Source organism: Pithys albifrons, chromosome 6 (genome assembly GCF_047495875.1).
Source record: "Pithys albifrons albifrons isolate INPA30051 chromosome 6, PitAlb_v1, whole genome shotgun sequence".
NCBI classification, from domain to species: Eukaryota; Metazoa; Chordata; class Aves; order Passeriformes; family Thamnophilidae; genus Pithys; species Pithys albifrons.
Genome location: NC_092463.1, coordinates 5,502,298 through 5,518,836, shown reverse-complemented (window position 1 = coordinate 5,518,836; position 16,539 = coordinate 5,502,298). Strand labels below are relative to the sequence as shown.

At 47.7% G+C, this 16,539-nt stretch overlaps 1 protein-coding gene across 3 annotated transcripts in view; it reads right to left on the bottom strand.

The window, feature by feature from the left end:
- Window positions 1–3,299: 3,299 nt before the first annotated feature.
- Window positions 3,300–16,539, bottom strand: part of DAAM1 (dishevelled associated activator of morphogenesis 1) — a 95,045-nt gene continuing 81,805 nt past the window's right edge. For all 3 annotated transcript variants that reach the window (XM_071557305.1, XM_071557304.1, XM_071557303.1), the window contains 8 exons: window positions 15,770–15,876; window positions 14,003–14,091; window positions 13,620–13,788; window positions 12,768–12,875; window positions 10,259–10,319; window positions 9,495–9,626; window positions 6,729–6,899; window positions 3,300–6,133 (listed from right to left, as the gene is read on the bottom strand). In XM_071557305.1, coding sequence (XP_071413406.1) covers window positions 5,924–6,133; window positions 6,729–6,899; window positions 9,495–9,626; window positions 10,259–10,319; window positions 12,768–12,875; window positions 13,620–13,788; window positions 14,003–14,091; window positions 15,770–15,876 — 1,047 coding nt within the window. In that variant the 3' untranslated portion in view covers window positions 3,300–5,923. The remainder of the gene's footprint in view (window positions 6,134–6,728; window positions 6,900–9,494; window positions 9,627–10,258; window positions 10,320–12,767; window positions 12,876–13,619; window positions 13,789–14,002; window positions 14,092–15,769; window positions 15,877–16,539) is intronic.

Below are 16,539 nucleotides of genomic sequence, written 5' to 3'. Positions count from 1 at the left end.
GAATTAAAATCAGCCCTCCTCAATTGTGTTGGGGGAAACTTACAAAGAAAATTTAGCATTTATCTGAAGAACTTTTAAGACCACACTGGAGGTCACAGAGAAAAACAAGAAGCAGAATTGATTTTGCACTCGACAAGTCTAAAATACTGAAATTAGAAAGTGCCAGCAGATGGTGGTGCTGCCTTTGCTAAGGATCTGCTGGGGCACAGGATTTCTCCCTGGCTCACCTGCACACTCATCAAGCCTGATATACGGTCAAAAATAATGTAAAATGCTCAGAGCTTTCAGATCAGAGCACTTCTGGTTCAAATGGACAACTCTTTTTTTCACATGCATCTATTGGAGGACCATGAGCAATGTTAGGGAGAAAGCTCACAGAAGAGGTGTCTGGCAGGATTTGCTGCAGGAGACAGGATGGAGATGGGGCTCATCACCTCCTTCCTGCATCCATTGCCTTTGTGTCAGCTTGGCCTTCTCCTGTCCCACCTAGAAGCAAAGCTTGTTCACGCATAGCACAGGCTGGTACAGAAACCTTTTATGGGGTTTGAGAATCACGGAATTCTTTAGAATCACAGAATCATTTAGTTTGGAAAAGTATCTCAGATCATCAAGTCCAACTGCTGGCACAGCACTGCCAAGCCCACCAATAAACTACGTCCCCAAGTGCCACATTCACACATCTTTTAAATACCTCCAGGGCTGATGACTACACCACTGCCCTGGGCAGTCTGTGCCAGGGCTTGGCCACTCTTACCATGAAAAAATTGTTCCTATTATCTAATCTAAACCTTCCCTGGTGTAACTTGGGACCATTTCCTCTTCTCCAATCCCTTGTTACCTGGGCCAATCTCCACCTGGCTAGACTCTCTTTTCAGGGAGTTGCAGAGTGAAAGGGGTCGTCCCCTGAGGCTCCTTTCCCTCCGACTGAGCCCTGCCAACTCCCTCAGCTTCTTATCATCAGACTTGTGCTCCAGACCCTTCTCAAACAACATTGCTTTTCCCTGGACACACTCCATGCTACACTGGTCTCTGCATTGAGGGATAACCCTGTTCCTGGGGTGCTCCAGTAGTACCAGCCCAGCACAAGGACTGCAGATCCGGTGATAGGACTGTGCAAGATCATGACAATGGCAAAGTGCAGTTTTACCCCAGGACATCTGCTTGAGCTGTGACACAGGCACTGGCCGTGGGGACAGAGCCAGATCCAGCCACAGCACAACTGGGAGCAGAACTGGATACATCCCTGATTTGCCTACCCTCTCCTGAGGGTCTCCAGCAGGGATATCAAAGTCTGACAGATACATTTGACCCATTGTCCCCTTCCTTGGGAGGAAATAAATACTTTTAGATGTGAAGTCCACCAAGCTCCTGCTGTCCCAGCATCCTGCCAGTGGCACAAAGCAGGATTGGGAGCCATGCCTGTCCTACTTGCTGAGCTGAGCTTTGCATGTAATGGTCTGCCTGCATCAGGCCATTGCCTCAACCTCTTGACTCATCTTTTCCAAGCTGGGGCATGATGCCAAGGATAACAGGTTGAGTGCAGGAGATGACACCTGACACTTCTCATTCAGGTGGGACTCCCAGTCACTCCAGACTTTGGCAACAGGGAAAGCCACCGGGCTGGAGTGGAGCACAGCCAAGGCTGGCTCAGCAGGTTTGGTGCCACCAACTCGGGTGGCCCCATGGGGCAATTCCTCCAGGAGTGCCATGCCCGGCAGCTCCCCTGGCACCGGCGGGTCTGAGCAGGTTTGGCTCATCCAGCACACAAAGGTGTTCTGGCTCATGGCTGCAACTGGAGGGAACAGCCAGGATTTGGGACACACAGCCTTTTTTCACATGAAAACCCAGACAGCCAGGACATCAGTGGACATGGGCTCACATAGCACACCCATGCCAGCCCACCACATCACCCACCCTGGTCCTCTTTCCTCTGGGATAACACACGTATCTGAAATTCATTTTCTTAAGCCACAGATGTTGCTAATCCAGCTCTGTGGAAGGGTTTGAAGGCTATGAAGTTTGCAAGTTACTATGATGGGGTTTTTCCCCCTCAAATATCTTGGGTGAACAAAAAGCTATGCCCTGACATTGCTCCTATCTCCCATGGCCACCCCATTCCCACCCCAGGGACTGTCCTGTGTCAGACACACTGGTGTGGCCCAGGAAACCTGCAATCTGCCATTTACCAGAATTTCAGATCATCATCAGGTTGTGGGGTTTGGCCAGCTTGTTCACATCCATTTATGGATGAACCCACATCAGCCCTATGCTAGGGATTTATGATAGGAAGAGCAGCTGAAGCCATTCCTGTTTTCCTTGGGTCTTTTCACCACAGCTCAGGGCTGCTTTCCCGTGGCATCACCAGCTTCACCATCTCCTTGGGCTCCCCACCTGCTGAAATCTGACCAACACTGGGGCATAAATACACTCCTTGATGGGAAACAGCAGCAATGGGATATAAATAGCAGAAAGCTGCAGTGCCTGCCAGTCCCAGTGCTGAGTGGGATTGCACCATAGGGAATCCCCAAGAAGCCCAGGGATGTGTTAGAGGCCCCATCTGTGCTGGCTCAGTGCCAGCTTACTGGTTATTCTGGAAAAAACTTGACCAAAGGGGAAAGCATATGGGTCAGAGCACGATGCAAATGCTCTCACTGCTACAGACAGCGGGGTCTGGGGGTATTGGGTGCTGCAAGGATCACCCATGCAAAGAGCATTGGAAAAAGAAGAAAACATGGATGGGAAAGTGTATGGGAAAGGCAACACTGAGCAGAAATAGGCCAGGAGGGGTTTGGGCTACTGCCAAGAAAACATCTCTGCTGTGTCTAGATAGTCTTGCTAGAGGTACACTGGCCAGCCCAGCCAGCACTGTCCCCCGGAGAAAGGGAGGTGATCCAATCCCATGATGCAAAACTGGCCGCTGCCTCAGTGCAGGATCCCTGAAAAGCCCAGGTGGGCTTTCGGAAAAGTTCCCACCAAGGTGGGAATAGTGCGGAGAAACGAATGGGGCTGTTAACTGGGAGGTGTTTCAGAGACCACAGCTGGGTGACAACATGGATGCTGCAAGCCTGGAGGGTAGAAAAAACCCTGACTGCCTAAAACTCAGCAGGGGGAAACACCCCCAACAACCCAAAACTCAGCATGCAGGGAAGGGATGAAGTGGGGTTATAAGCCAACCCCACAAACGCCCACAAACACACCTGAAAAAGAACAGCCTTCATAAAGCCTTTTCTTCAACATCTGTCTCAATCCCCAATTATCCCATTATTTTCCCTTAGGAAATAAACCATTCCTCTGCCATGTACACTCACTGAAATCGTTTTTTCTTTATTGCATATTGCCATCTTAGAAAATGTACAGTCTCAATACATTAAACAGCATTTCCCACTAGCTAAGACTACTAACATCCTTGCACCTAACAGACTACCTTGGTCACTACAAAGCTAATAAGGTCCAAGACATATACTTTAGTTTACAAATTATTATGGATTTTTTTTGTTGTTTTTGGCATTATTAAAAAAAAATCATCTTTAAAATACACACCCAAGAGAAAAGAGTGGCTACTTACACCAGCACCGATCTAAAAGTAGTTTTCAACAATGGCACATGGAATTACCTGCACACAGCCTTTGTATTTATTTATAGAGATATAATATTTTTTACTTTTTTCCTTTATTTTTTTTTTTGAAAGAAAACAAAGAAATGGCAAAGTCAGCCTGATAACCAGGCTGTTGTAAAACAATTGAAAAAAGAAACCCAACAGGTTTGGAAGGGCAAGAGGAAATCTGTCAGGAAAGGTCCTGATGTGGCACTGGGGTTGTGGAAGCAGGAGCTGAGGTGGGTGCTCGCACCCAGGGACCCCAGGAGGGGATCACCCTTTCCAACTCCCACTGCCTTTCGAATTAAACACGTGTGACCAACCATTCCTTAAACCATCAGAGGCCAGACTGTTTTTTTAACCTTTTTTTTTCTTCCTTCTTATTTTTATATATTTTCAATTCCCCCCATAGTCCGTTCCCTCAATTTTATCAGCCCCATTTTATTCAGCCATAAATAAAAAATATAAATAGAGGCACTTTAGTTAAGGAATAGTATTATCATTACCTTTTGTCTTTATTTCCCCCTCCTTCTTAAAGCAAAGTGCTTAACTCCACCTTTGAACACAATCTGCAGGTTTTGCAGCTGCTTGGATACGAGGTGCTGGACTTTATTTTTGCGCTTACCTGCTTTATTTATTACTGCTTTAAATGCTACTCAGAAAGTCTTTTTTTTCTTTTTTTTTCTTTCTTTTTTTAATCTACAGTGCGTTAAAAGTTGCAATGAAGAAAAGAACAAAATGGTAAAACCACAGCTCTTGACAACTCTGCTTCGAGAGAGATTTCACAGCTTTCACTCAGCACGCAGACCCCACGGCCTTCAGGTGCTTAGAACCATATTTTTTATACAAATTAGTTTAAACAGCACTTTTGCTATACAGTACATATAGTTCACTGACATCCCATACCCCACCAGTAATACCGATTATCTGACAAAAAAAAAGAACAACCAACCTTATTTCAAATAGTGTTAATATCTAGTGCAACAGGGACAAACTCATCTCTCCACAGGAAAAAGAACAAACAAACAAAAAAAAAAATCACAAAAGTATTGGTGGTATAAAAAGGTTTTGTTTTGCTTTCTTAAAAAACATACCACAAATAAATAGAAGTAAAAAGTAACAGTCCTCTATATACTCAGCATAATTTAAGAATAGAAATGTTAATATGTTAATGGTGGTTACTTTTTATTCTCCAATTCTTAATTTTCTAAGCCTTTAAATTATTACTCCCTGAGAGCTCTGAATTATTTTTATTATTGTTTTTTTTGTCTTTTTTTTGGACTGACAATTGACAGGTAGTTTTGCTTACAAATTTGCAATGACAATGAACAGCAAACCAGTCGAAAAAGGACCTGGCTAAGAGACGAGTGTTTCTTGGCATCGCTGCTTCTGTGTGTTTGAGAAAGAAAAAGAAAAGAAGGTGGGTGAAAGCTGGCAGGTTTTACCCCAACCCCTTTATATTTCAGACCTTCAGTCCTGACCCACCTTGATAGAGGATACGTTTGTCCCATTGAACAAAAAGCAAGAATAAAAATTACAATGCAAAGGTTTATGCTCTTTGTCTCCTCCGAGAACTGACCTTTCCCACTGTCTTGGGCCAGAAAATGTTGCAACAATATAAATACATCTGTGTGGCGTTACAGCGAAAAGCACTTTGGGATAAAGTTTGTCCTTTAGCAAGGTGGTGGTAAGAGGAAAAAGAGCATTCCCGAAGGATGACGGGAAGAGCATCACTGGGAACGCCTGCGGCGCTGAGCTCGGGAGCCAGTGCCAACACGTGGATCTGCGAGTTCTTCGGAATAATCACAACAATGAGGAAAAAAACCAAGCAAACAATGGATTAAAGTTCAGTCAACTTTGCTCTTTTTTTTCTTTTCTTCTTTAAACCGCTCGGCTTGTGTGCAAGGCGGCCCCTGCAAATGGCCTGGGGTGGTCCGAGCAGGAGAGTAGCAGGAAGCGGCTCCTGTTGGCTTTGGGGGCCATGGGGACTGCCGGCGGCTCTGGGTTGGGTCCTCTCTTGCTCCGCGGATGCGGCATTGTGCTTGTGCATGGGGAGAACTACTTTTTGGAGTGGGGAAGAGGCGGTGCTGGACTTCACCAATGTGAGCTGCCCACCTACCTCCACCCGCACCCCCCCACCCGACTATATACACAGTATATACAACACACACTCGCCCACGGGAAGAAAGAGCGTGCCACTGTTTCGCTTTGTATCGCAAGGCAGTGTAATGGAAATAAAAAAAAAACCTTAGCCACTTCAGAAAGACTAACCCGCGGGGTTTTTTTGTTTGTTTGTTTTGTTGAGTTTTTTGCTGCTGTTTTGTTTTTTCAGAAGTTGAGCTTGGTGACGGGCCTCTCCCGGCCGCTGTCAGCCAGCTGGTTGGTGATGCGCTTGCGGTTGCGCTTCAGTTTGGTGAGGTCCTTGTCGAAGACTTCGCCCGAGCGCAGGGCCGACACAAGGTCGTCGAACTCGCCGCTCTCCTCCCCGGTCTCCTTCGCTTTCCTTGCCTTGCGCTCCCGCTCCCTCTGCTCCTTCAGCTACAGGACACGGAGAGGCAGGGAAAGAAGACATCTTACTCTCTCATGCAGGTGATTATGGGGTGCCCAACACACGCATGGTGATCCCCAAACTCACAGAACAAGAGCGGTTTCCCAACCCGGTGCTTAGCACTCAAGAGCTGGTCAGAGTTATTGATACACTCCTTGAAGTGTTCAAGGCCACACTGGGTAGGGCTTGGAGCAATCTGGTCTAATGGAAGGTGTCCCTGCTCATGGCACAGGGGTTGGAATTAGAACTAGGTCCCTTCCAACCCAAACCCTTCTGTGATTCTGAGATTCTATGACACAACCCATGGGCTGAGGGTCACAGCCCCATGGGTGCTTATTACGGGTCCCAGGAGCCCTCAGTCAGCAGCAGCTCTGCTGCACATTTCAGCTCTAAGACCTAATCAACACAGTTGGTCATTAGTTAATTAAGCAATCAACAGTGAGAATTCAGTGGGTCTAAGAGCACAGAAGCTCCTTGCCCAGTCTTCAGTGCTGCCCCTGCCATGGCCAGCATGGGGACAGCATGACATGGTTGCCATCCCCAGGTGCCCCAAGGATGCTGCCAGACTTAGTGGTGTCCACTCACCTGCGCCTCCATGCGTGCCCGGCGCTCTTCCTCCTCCTTCTTCCTCCTCATGTTCTCATTCTCCTGCTTGGCCTCGGTCACGGCTTGAAGGAACTGGTCAAAGATGCCAAAGAATTCATCAGGCTGAATTTTGTCCGTATCTTCTCCAAAGTGCTTCACAGCCTTGGAAAACTGGAAGAGAGAAGACAGGGTGCACTCGTTTTAGATATACCTACTGATGAAACTGATGTACTGATGAAACCTCCATGGGAAACCTTTGACCTGATGGAGCAGAGGGAAACACTTCCAGCAGCCATGGTGGAGAACAGGGCTTTGCTTCATCAAGCCTTGACTTAAACATGAAATTAATCATCTGACATTTTACCTGCTGCCCTGAGAGAGCTAAGCTGGATCACTCTCAAGCCCCCTCTCCCCATCATGCCTCTGGCTCTGCTGAGCCTTCCCTGCCCCAACTCCACTTTATTAACTAAGCAGCAGTAAAAACAAGGAAGCAAAATATTGTAGGACCAAAGACATAAAACTAATAGTAAACACGGCAGGGGAAGGGAAATTTGCACTTTTAAGTTTTTCTTTGAAGTATTTTTGGGGTATTATTTATCACTGCCACATGCTCTGCTATTGAAACCAAATGTGTTGGTGAAACTTCTAAAAGAGATTTCTGCCCAGGCTCAGGCACAGCCCTGGGCAGGGAAAAAGGGAGTTTTCCGGCCTTTTGTGTTTGCACACCATTAATGTAGGGGAGTCGAATGAGGCATTAGCAAAGGTCAGGACAGGACATCCATGATCTGCTGATGCGTCCCAGTCCCCAAGCAGCCTGTGACTTGTCCTTGGGACTGACACTCTTTATTCTCACTTCCAGTTTGAAGGAGACTCTTTGTGCACAGAAAGTTTGTTCAAATTGTGATGGCACATTCAGGAGATAAGCAAGCTTTAAAGAAAAGAAAAACTAAATCAAAGCATAAACAGATTTATTAGTTGCTTTGAATTTGCAGGGTGGACCAAGAGGAAGACTTTTAAAGTCTGCCTGTATGATTGAGTTTTATTTGCAGGGGTGCCCCAGGCTCTTAAAAAAACATTTAGGGCATTTTTATTTCTTTGTTTACTAAAGAGACTTAACACTTCAAGATGCAGGGAGGAATCTGAGAGGTGACACTATATAAGTCAATATAATTGAGGTTATTCTTGTTGATTTAAATCAAGATATTAAATTCTCTGCCATGTTACAAGAGATTCTGGTGGGGGTGGAAAGGCTGAAAATGTTTATCCTCCTGGGGTATAAAGCTTACAAAACAGGGAAGTTTGTTTTCCTAAGAGAAAACAGTAACACAATTTGAATCTGGACATGTGCTTAAAAAGCAAAGAGCTAGTGCTCTCTGCACAGCCCAGCCCATCCAATACCATGGGAAGAGCTGCAAATTGCTTTAGAGTGCACTTCCATGGACACTGGGGACCATGACCAGAGCTCCTCCTCCAGACCCAGCCAAGTGACCAAAGATGACATAGTTTGCAAAGCATTCGTCACCATCTCCACAGTCCTAACTCACTAAAGGGAGGATCTGCCAGGTTACCTTCAAGTCCCAAAGGGTGGGTGGGTTAGTGAAGGCCCCAGAAAGGCAATGGTCCATCATAACGCCCAAGCATGGGTGGATGGTCAGAAGGACAGTGCCAATTAGACACTGGTACAGCCAGGGAGAAGGCGGTGACACACAGTAACTTCTGTCTTTGGAATGTAGCTGATGCACTGGGCACAGATGAAACCTCTAAAATGGCCTGTGCTGGACTATCTCCCTGTCACTTCCATCAAGATGAAGGCCAGGCCAGGGAGGAGATACTGGAGGACTTGGAGCAAATGGGAACAAGCTGTGTGTGTCCCTTTACTGAAAGAGGGGAAGTGAAAAGTGCTTGGGAATCACAGATGCCATCTCGTGGCCACCCCTTTGCCATAAGTTAAACCAGGCTGGTGGGGAGAAAACCAAGATGTGGCAGGAGGTCACTGCATGTGACTGCAGCCTCTCTAACCAGGTCTGAGTTTGGCCTAAATTATGTCACTGAGCTCCTCACTCTTCTCTGGAGAGAAGAGGTGGGCAGGTTCCAGATCAGTTACCCCTGTAGAAGTGGAGTCTCTCAGGCAGCTTGGGTTGTCTCCAATATCACACTCTGGGAGACCTCACGTCCAGCTGAAGACATGGTTGCATTTTAACTCCTCTTCCATCAACTCCAGATGGAACAGCCTGCTTTCTTGCCACCTTCAGCCTTCACTGGCCAAGATGCCCCAGCAGCCACACTCCTAACTCTAAAGCCCCCAAAACCGGGATATTCCCATTTTGACAGAGAAAGCAAAACAAGCCCTTTAGGTTTGAATGAAAGTTCTTCACCAAAAGTCAGACGCTCATAAATGACCTATTATCTCCTCCACTGATGGACACAAATCTCCCATGCCTAACCCTTGCCTTGCACTTCCAAAAGGTAGACAGGTATCTTATGGCTTTATATACATCCTGCATCCTAGGAGCCATCTGCTATAGCCTGACCTGGGATTCCCTGCCATGATGGGTTGTGAAGCAGGAAAAAGGCCCTGCCCTGGAGTCAGAGTGTTCACCCACTCACTCCAAACACAACATGAAGAGCAGCCCCACAGCTTTCTCATCTGAGAGTCTGAGCAGGACACTCACATGACCTATGGGGGAGGTATTGGAGATATTCACACACACGTGCTCTGGGAAGGCTGAAACACTACCAAGATCTCAAGGACATTGTTGGCCTTACCAGCTCTTTTGCTTCCATCAGAAGATCTTCGACATCAGAGAAGCTGAAGCTGGCTAATGTGATGAACTGGCTGACGACAGACACAAACTTGTCACCCGTTTGCTGAACCTGAGACTTCTGGAAGTCCAACTCCTTTTGGGGGAAAAAAGGATGTAAATCTGGTCAGGCCCTGGCTGATGAGGGACATGAATAGCATCAGTCTGTGGCAGTGGGCAGTATGCCTGCATCAGTGCCCGAGTACTGCCTGCACCACCATTATTGCTCCCCCGTGCCACACATGATACCCTGCATTAACCTTCTTTACAGTGCCTGCAGTAAGCTTTTAAGCCAAATCCTGCAGGAAAACTTGTGGGAAGCAGGATAATTTAGCGAGACGGCGAGTCCTTTGGGATACCTCCACCATTTCATCACCATTCCAGCTGGGCTGCAGAAGTGCTCCCCAGCCCTTTGTGGTTTTACAGCCAAGAGGAGACCCCTCTGCACATCACAGGTCCTCCATGGGCATCATCACTAGGCTTACTCACCCTCCCTTGATGTATTCAAGATATAAACCATGCACGTGCCTAAACACACATGGTAACTCCAGTGCCAAAACAGCCCTGAGAGGACAGGAGCACGTGCAGGGCAGGAAGGAAAGGCGAACACATCTCCAGGATGTGAGATAAAAGCAGCTTTGCTGGGAGCTCCCTTGCCTGCCTCCCCAAGGAGGGATGCTGTGCTGCTTGGAGCCAGGCTGGACTATATTTTATTTAAGTAATACTTACAGTCTCCACCGCTCTCAGGCCACTCCTCAGAGTGTTTATTTCTTTCTCCAGCTCAGTCATGCTGTTGGAAATAGCAAGATGTTAATTTTCAGCCTTCCCCAGAAAATTTTACAGCTCTCTGACCAACTTGACCAGGTTTTCCCACTGAAAAGACCCCAACACTGCACACATTGCCTCCTTTTTGCAGATCAGCATGTCTCAAGCAGCAAGTCAGGCTGACAGCCTCTAAGCTGGGACTATCTCAAAGTAGCTGCAGTTGCTGTTTCTAAAGCAAAGCACTTTTTTGTATTTTTAATCAAGGGGACTGTGCAGGTTTTGCAAGCTCAGCAGCCTCCAGCCCTCTCCAAGCAAAAGGACAGCTCAGGAGAGGGCTTTGCTGGGCACAGATTTCTCTCCAGTGCCAGCAATATTTGGGCTCACTGTCCCAGTGCACAGAGGACAGTTTTTCAGGATACCACAGTTGGGTGAACACCAGGCAAAGCATCCTTCCTAGCAGCGAGGCTTGCATAAAGGGAGACAGCCCAAATATAGAGAAATAAAAATAAATCATCACGTCTGGCGCTGACTTTGTTTACACAAGGCTCAAGCCCCTGATGAGCTTCGAATTCAAGTGCTTACGGGTTTCTACCACTACATCTGAGGGAAAGCTTTCTCACAAAGACTCGATGACCACAAGCTTGATGCCTTTCCAGGGGTGTCTGTGCGAGGGCTGGGGTCCCTGGAAATGCTGATGCTGGGTCATGGGGCAAGCATTCCTGGCAGGTTTAGTCTGGGAAAATGCAGTTTTGGGAGCCCTGTGCTCCAGCAGTTCATTACTAGCGGTGCGGATTGACAGAGGCGGCAATTTTTCCTCCACAGCTGCAGGGCTGGAGGGAATTCAGGGTTTTCCAGAACTTTTTGGTTTCACTCTAGATTGGAGCAAACCCAAATGTTACATATGGTGTCCAGTTTAGAGCAAAATGATAAAAGTTTAGGGGGGTAAAAAAACCCTCTCTGAAGACATTTTCTTTCCCATCCGTGTGTCTGTACAACAGCTGCAGATACACAAGCATGAGAACGCTGGAGTCTCCATGGGTGAGGAGCAATGTCCTGCTCAGCCATGTTCTTAGATGATGCCACCACACACTCACAGAATATCCTGAGTTGGAAGGGACTCACAAAGATCATTGACTCCAATTCCTGACCCTGCACAGAACAACCCCAAGAATCCCACCATGTGCCTGAGAGCATTGTCCATATGCTCCTGAAGCTCTGACAGGGTTGGTGTGGTGACCACTTTTCTGGAGAGCCTGTTCCAGTGCTTGTGCACCTTCTGGGTGAAGAACACTTCCTCACATGCCAAGATTTGTCCTGTCACTGTGTTTAATCTCAATGGCTGATGATTATTTTACATTTTAAACATGAGGATGCTTATTTTGTACATTACCCATCTTCCTTGGGAACCCACCATCACTACAAGAGATCTTTGAAACCAGAAATACGCTCTAGAAATACACTGTAAACATTATGTATATTTCATAGAATTACAGAATGTTTTGGGTTGGAAGGGACCTCAAAGCCCATCCAGTTCCAAACCCCTGCCAAGGGCAGAGACACCTTTCACTAGACCAGGTTGCTCCGAGCCCCATTCAACCTGGCCTGGAACACTTCCTGGGATGGGGCATCCATGGCTTCTTAGGGTAACCTGTTCTAACTGCATCCTCTCTAAAAAGGTGCAGTTTCAGGCTCTTTTCATGTCCATGGCTAACAAAAACACACGCTGGCTGCAGAAACGTCTGATCTATGCTGCTCACGTCCCTGGAGCAGCAAAGCCCATAAGCTCCTGCTGAACTTTAAAACCGAAACAGAGCCTCATTGATTTCAGAGGTACTTCAGCACATACTTGAGGGCTTTGCAGGGCAACAGCAGATTCCTCCTGCACTTAAAGGTTCAGCATGTGTTTAAGGGTTTTGCTGAACGGGGGCAGCCTGCTCCCAACAGGTCACCAGACAGGGTTTAAAATGTGATTGCACACACCAGAAGCTCCATGTTGGTGGTAAAATGAGGAGCAGGCAGGACCTGGAGGCAGGAGAACCCCTTGCAGGGCTGCCTGGTCCTGCCAGTGCTGCAGGCAGAGCCTCCCTGCCACATGAAGATAAACAGCTGCCCTTTATCTGCAGCCACACTGCAACCGCTTCCTCCCAGATTACTTAACGTACCATTAGAAATTAATTAAATGCTTCTGCGGTGAGATAACAACAGGAAACGGCTGCTCCAAGCAGCTCTCCTCCCTCAAGCTCAGAGGTTTAGAGCCTTTGCTGTGAGGTTTGTGATTTAAAGACACCAGGTGATGTTTGCTTCTGTGTCCTGGGCTGCTCCTGCCAGCATGGCCAGGGCAGGCAGGGGGTACAGCCCAGCAGCCGGATCTGGCCAGGAGCATGAGCTGGGGTGGGATGACATGGAATGGCAGGCTGAAATGAGAGAAGAGGTGCTCCCAGAGCTCCTAAGTGCCAACTTAATTCCTGCTTACTTGACTTTGGCTGCCTGTGGGATGTCTCGCAGCTCCTCATGCAGGCCGAGGACTTTCGGATATTTCTTTTCAACAACAGTGATGAGATAGTGCAGAAGGGTGATGTTCCTAGGAGAAAGAAGCAGTGAGGTTAGCGTGGTGGCATTTTGGGGAGCTCACAGTTCAGTCAAAATCCCTGGTTAAATCCCAACCTCGGTAACTAATTATTTGAGCATTTCCGCAAGGATGCTCACTGTCTGTCTGGGCACATGGGATGGATTTGTCCTATGCACACACACAGTGTGGTCTCTGCACACACGCAGGCTGGTCCCTGCAAGCAAAGGATACTCCACAGGAGAAACCCAGGGCAGGTGACCTCAGCATCACTGCTCCTGTTCTCCACTGTCTTTAGTGATGGATGAGACCAGACAGTTTTGAGACCTGACCTAGCTCCACTCTTGCATGGAGCTTGGAAGGAGACAGTAAACCAGGCAAAGGCTGCAGCAGCTTGTGGGGGTGGCAGAAGCAGCTACCATGGAGAGAAGCCTCTGAGAAAACTTTCTCTGGCTCCTGGCTTCTCAATGGGGTTTAAAAAGCATTTGGAAGATGATCTTTCTAATCAGCCTTGGCTGAAGTTTTAGCCAGCCCAGGAAGGAAAGTCCTCATCAATCCCTGTGCTGATCTGCAGTTCAGTTTCCCTCAAAAGCTGTCGTGCTTAAAAAGATGGACACACATCACTGGATGTGTCAAACTGGGCAACAGGAGGAGGGGACTGCTCCCACCTACCCACTTCCTAGAAGTAATGCTTATGGCCCCTCCATTCCCTCAACATCCCTGGGGCCCACAGATGCTACCATGGCTAAGGCTGCTCACTTGTCAATGCTGGATTTGGTGTCTGCGATCTTGTTGAGGCTGGAGATCTTGAAGCCGAAGGCGTTGCCCCTCTGGCCCTTGTTCATGTAGTTCCCAAAGGCCAGGACCACCTCCAGCAGCTGCTGGAGGCTGCTGCTCTGCAGCACTGCCTTGGAGCCAGCACGGATGGCTGAAAGCAGAGAGGGGTGGGACATTACCTTCTGCCACAACAGCACAATGCTTTTCCTGCAGCAACCTCTTCAGTACCCACAAAGAGAGACCACAAATTCCCTCCCTTCCCCGATGTCACTGCAACCTCCATGCAGACCAGGCACAAAGGGATGCTTTTCCTGCAAGTGCTCCCAGTGCTGGCACAGAGTCCCTTAGCAGGCCTGGTCACTTGCCTTCCACCTTGGGTTTGACTTCTGCAACTCTCTCTGCAAACTTCTTCTTGAAGTAGAGGGACTGCAGCCTTTGCTGATAATGGTTTATCCTGGAAAGAAAAAGGAGGTGCAGGTTGAGCTTTCCTTGCTCCAGGCAGAGCTCTGCTGCTCTGCTGCTCACAGATGTGCTTACAAAGCACACTTGAGCCACAGTGATTAAAAAATAATGACCCCTTTTCTCCCTGAAACTGTGCTGGGATGGGAAAAAATGACAATGAAGCTACAGATGTCCTGGGGTCGACCCAGGTGGGTTCTTAAGCACAAGCCTATCCTTAACTCAGCAGGTTCGACAAGTGGATTTTTACACCTTATTGGCATGAACAAATAGTTCTTTTACAACCACTCCTTAGGAAAGGTGCTGCTGAGGTCTGTGCTCCCCACGGCTTTGTGATGAGCTGCAGCTGGACAGAGGCTCACCAATGACCAGCACTAAGAAAACTGGACCTTTAGATCCTCAAAACAATGGCCTGTGCTGGAAAGCCCCTTTCCTGGGCAAGTCAAGGATGACTCTGCTCATGTCAAGTGTGTTTAGGCTAAACAAGATCTCACTTGTACACACATGGCAGTCTGATTTGAGTCATTTGGACCAGGGACCCATGGGAGACATGCTCACACAAAGGCCAAGGGCTACACTGTCATTGCACTAATCAGAGGTGACAAAGACATCACACTCAGTTACAGACCACAAGGCAAATTAAAAAGCTGTGCTGAAAATCAAGGAAAATATTTGCATCAGCACATTGTGCCTTCCAAAGGATGAAGGAATGGGAGCAACACTTGGTTGAGAGACTGTGAAGAAAGGTGACCTGCGACAGGAAAGCTAATTCTGAGCATCATCCAGCCCCGAGGGCTGAGGTCTGAACTTCACAGCTCCATCCTGCCTGCCTTTGACACTCAACAACTACATGGTGCATCGCCCCGGTGTTCATCGGCGCGTTTCTCAGGGAGGGTGGGAGCATTTCTATTTTTGATCTCCCAGTGCGATCTCAAATTGTAAAACTCACTGACCTTGCCAACAAGTGACTTGCTTGAAGTTCAGCTAAGAAATTCAAAGGGCTTAATGCTCACTTTGATTTAAATAAGGAGCTTCAAGATTTTAAACCAGCACCTCTAGAGGATGTGCATGCAATAGATAAGGTTATTCATCCCTGAAGACTTCTAAGTCTTAAATGATTGCTACCAGGAGCAGAAGAAATGACATTTCTTTTCCATCTCATATATTCTCAGGAACCCCAGGGATGAGTCAATCCTGAGGTGAGGAGTGGGACTCATCTACACAGTAGGGCAAAATGTACATACATCAGGCTTGAGAATTCATTAGGATATGACTGTGTGAAGGGGAAAAGGACCATCACGTTACCATTCAAACAGTACTTCTCACCCAGGCCATGATGCAGATCATAGAATCATTGAATGGTTTGGGTTGGAAGGGATAAATACTCATCTAATTCCAACCCCTCTGCCCTGTAAGAACACCTTCCACTAAACCAGGTGGAAGAGAATCACAGAATCATCGAGGTTGGAAGAGACCTTCAGGATGATTTAGTGCAACCATCAACCCAGCACCATCACAGTCACCCTTACATCATTTTCCCCAAATGAGAGGGGAAATGTGTCAGGACATAACCTGGGAGGGAAACACCTCACTCAGGAGGCTCCCTGAAACAGCTACCTCCCAGTCAGCCCATGCAGCCACTGGCCAAAACATGTGTCCCCTGAGCCACCAACCTGCTCATTTCAAAGAGGAACCGGTCAGCCTTGGCCATGCGGTCCAGCTCGTGCTTATGCTCTTCCAGCAGGTCAATGTCACCCTTTTCAGGAACAAACTTCAGGAGCTAAACAAGAGAAAGCACAGCGGTGGACATGAGGTCCATGCACGATTTTTCAGGAGCCAAATGGTGATTTACTTCCTTGAATCTAACGCCTTCACAGCATGTACAGACAGTGACCTCAAGGCAGCTGTGAAATCACATTATCACTGTCCCTGTGACCTTCCTCCCTTTACTCCATCACATTAGTGTCTCTTGCCTCTGCTCTGCCATCACTCTTGTTTTCCAGCAGATGCACTTTGTCTGCTCCAAGTTGGTTTTGACACCAGCTCTGCCAGAAAAGATGTCAGTCAGGGACATCCATTTGCTTCAACTCAACTTATTTGCAGGTGGAAATTTTGTGCAATGAATCCTCCCATGTGTCTGCTCAAAGTGCAATTACCAGCTCAGCTTTAAGGACAGGTGAATAATATGCCTCCAAAGGGATTCAGAGTGGTTGAAAAATGGTAAATTCCCCCTTTGAGAATTGCACAAACACTGAACAAGATTTCAAAAACAGACCTTCACGGAGCACAAACGTCAAGCTGCAGCCACAAAACATGCAACTGGTGCAGCCTAGAGGTCCCCAGGGCAGACCTGGGTACAGGTATAGCACATGGAGGCCATGCTTCTCCCAGCACTGATGCAGCCACTGAGCTGCTTTCCTGCTGCCCTGACTCACCTAGGTGG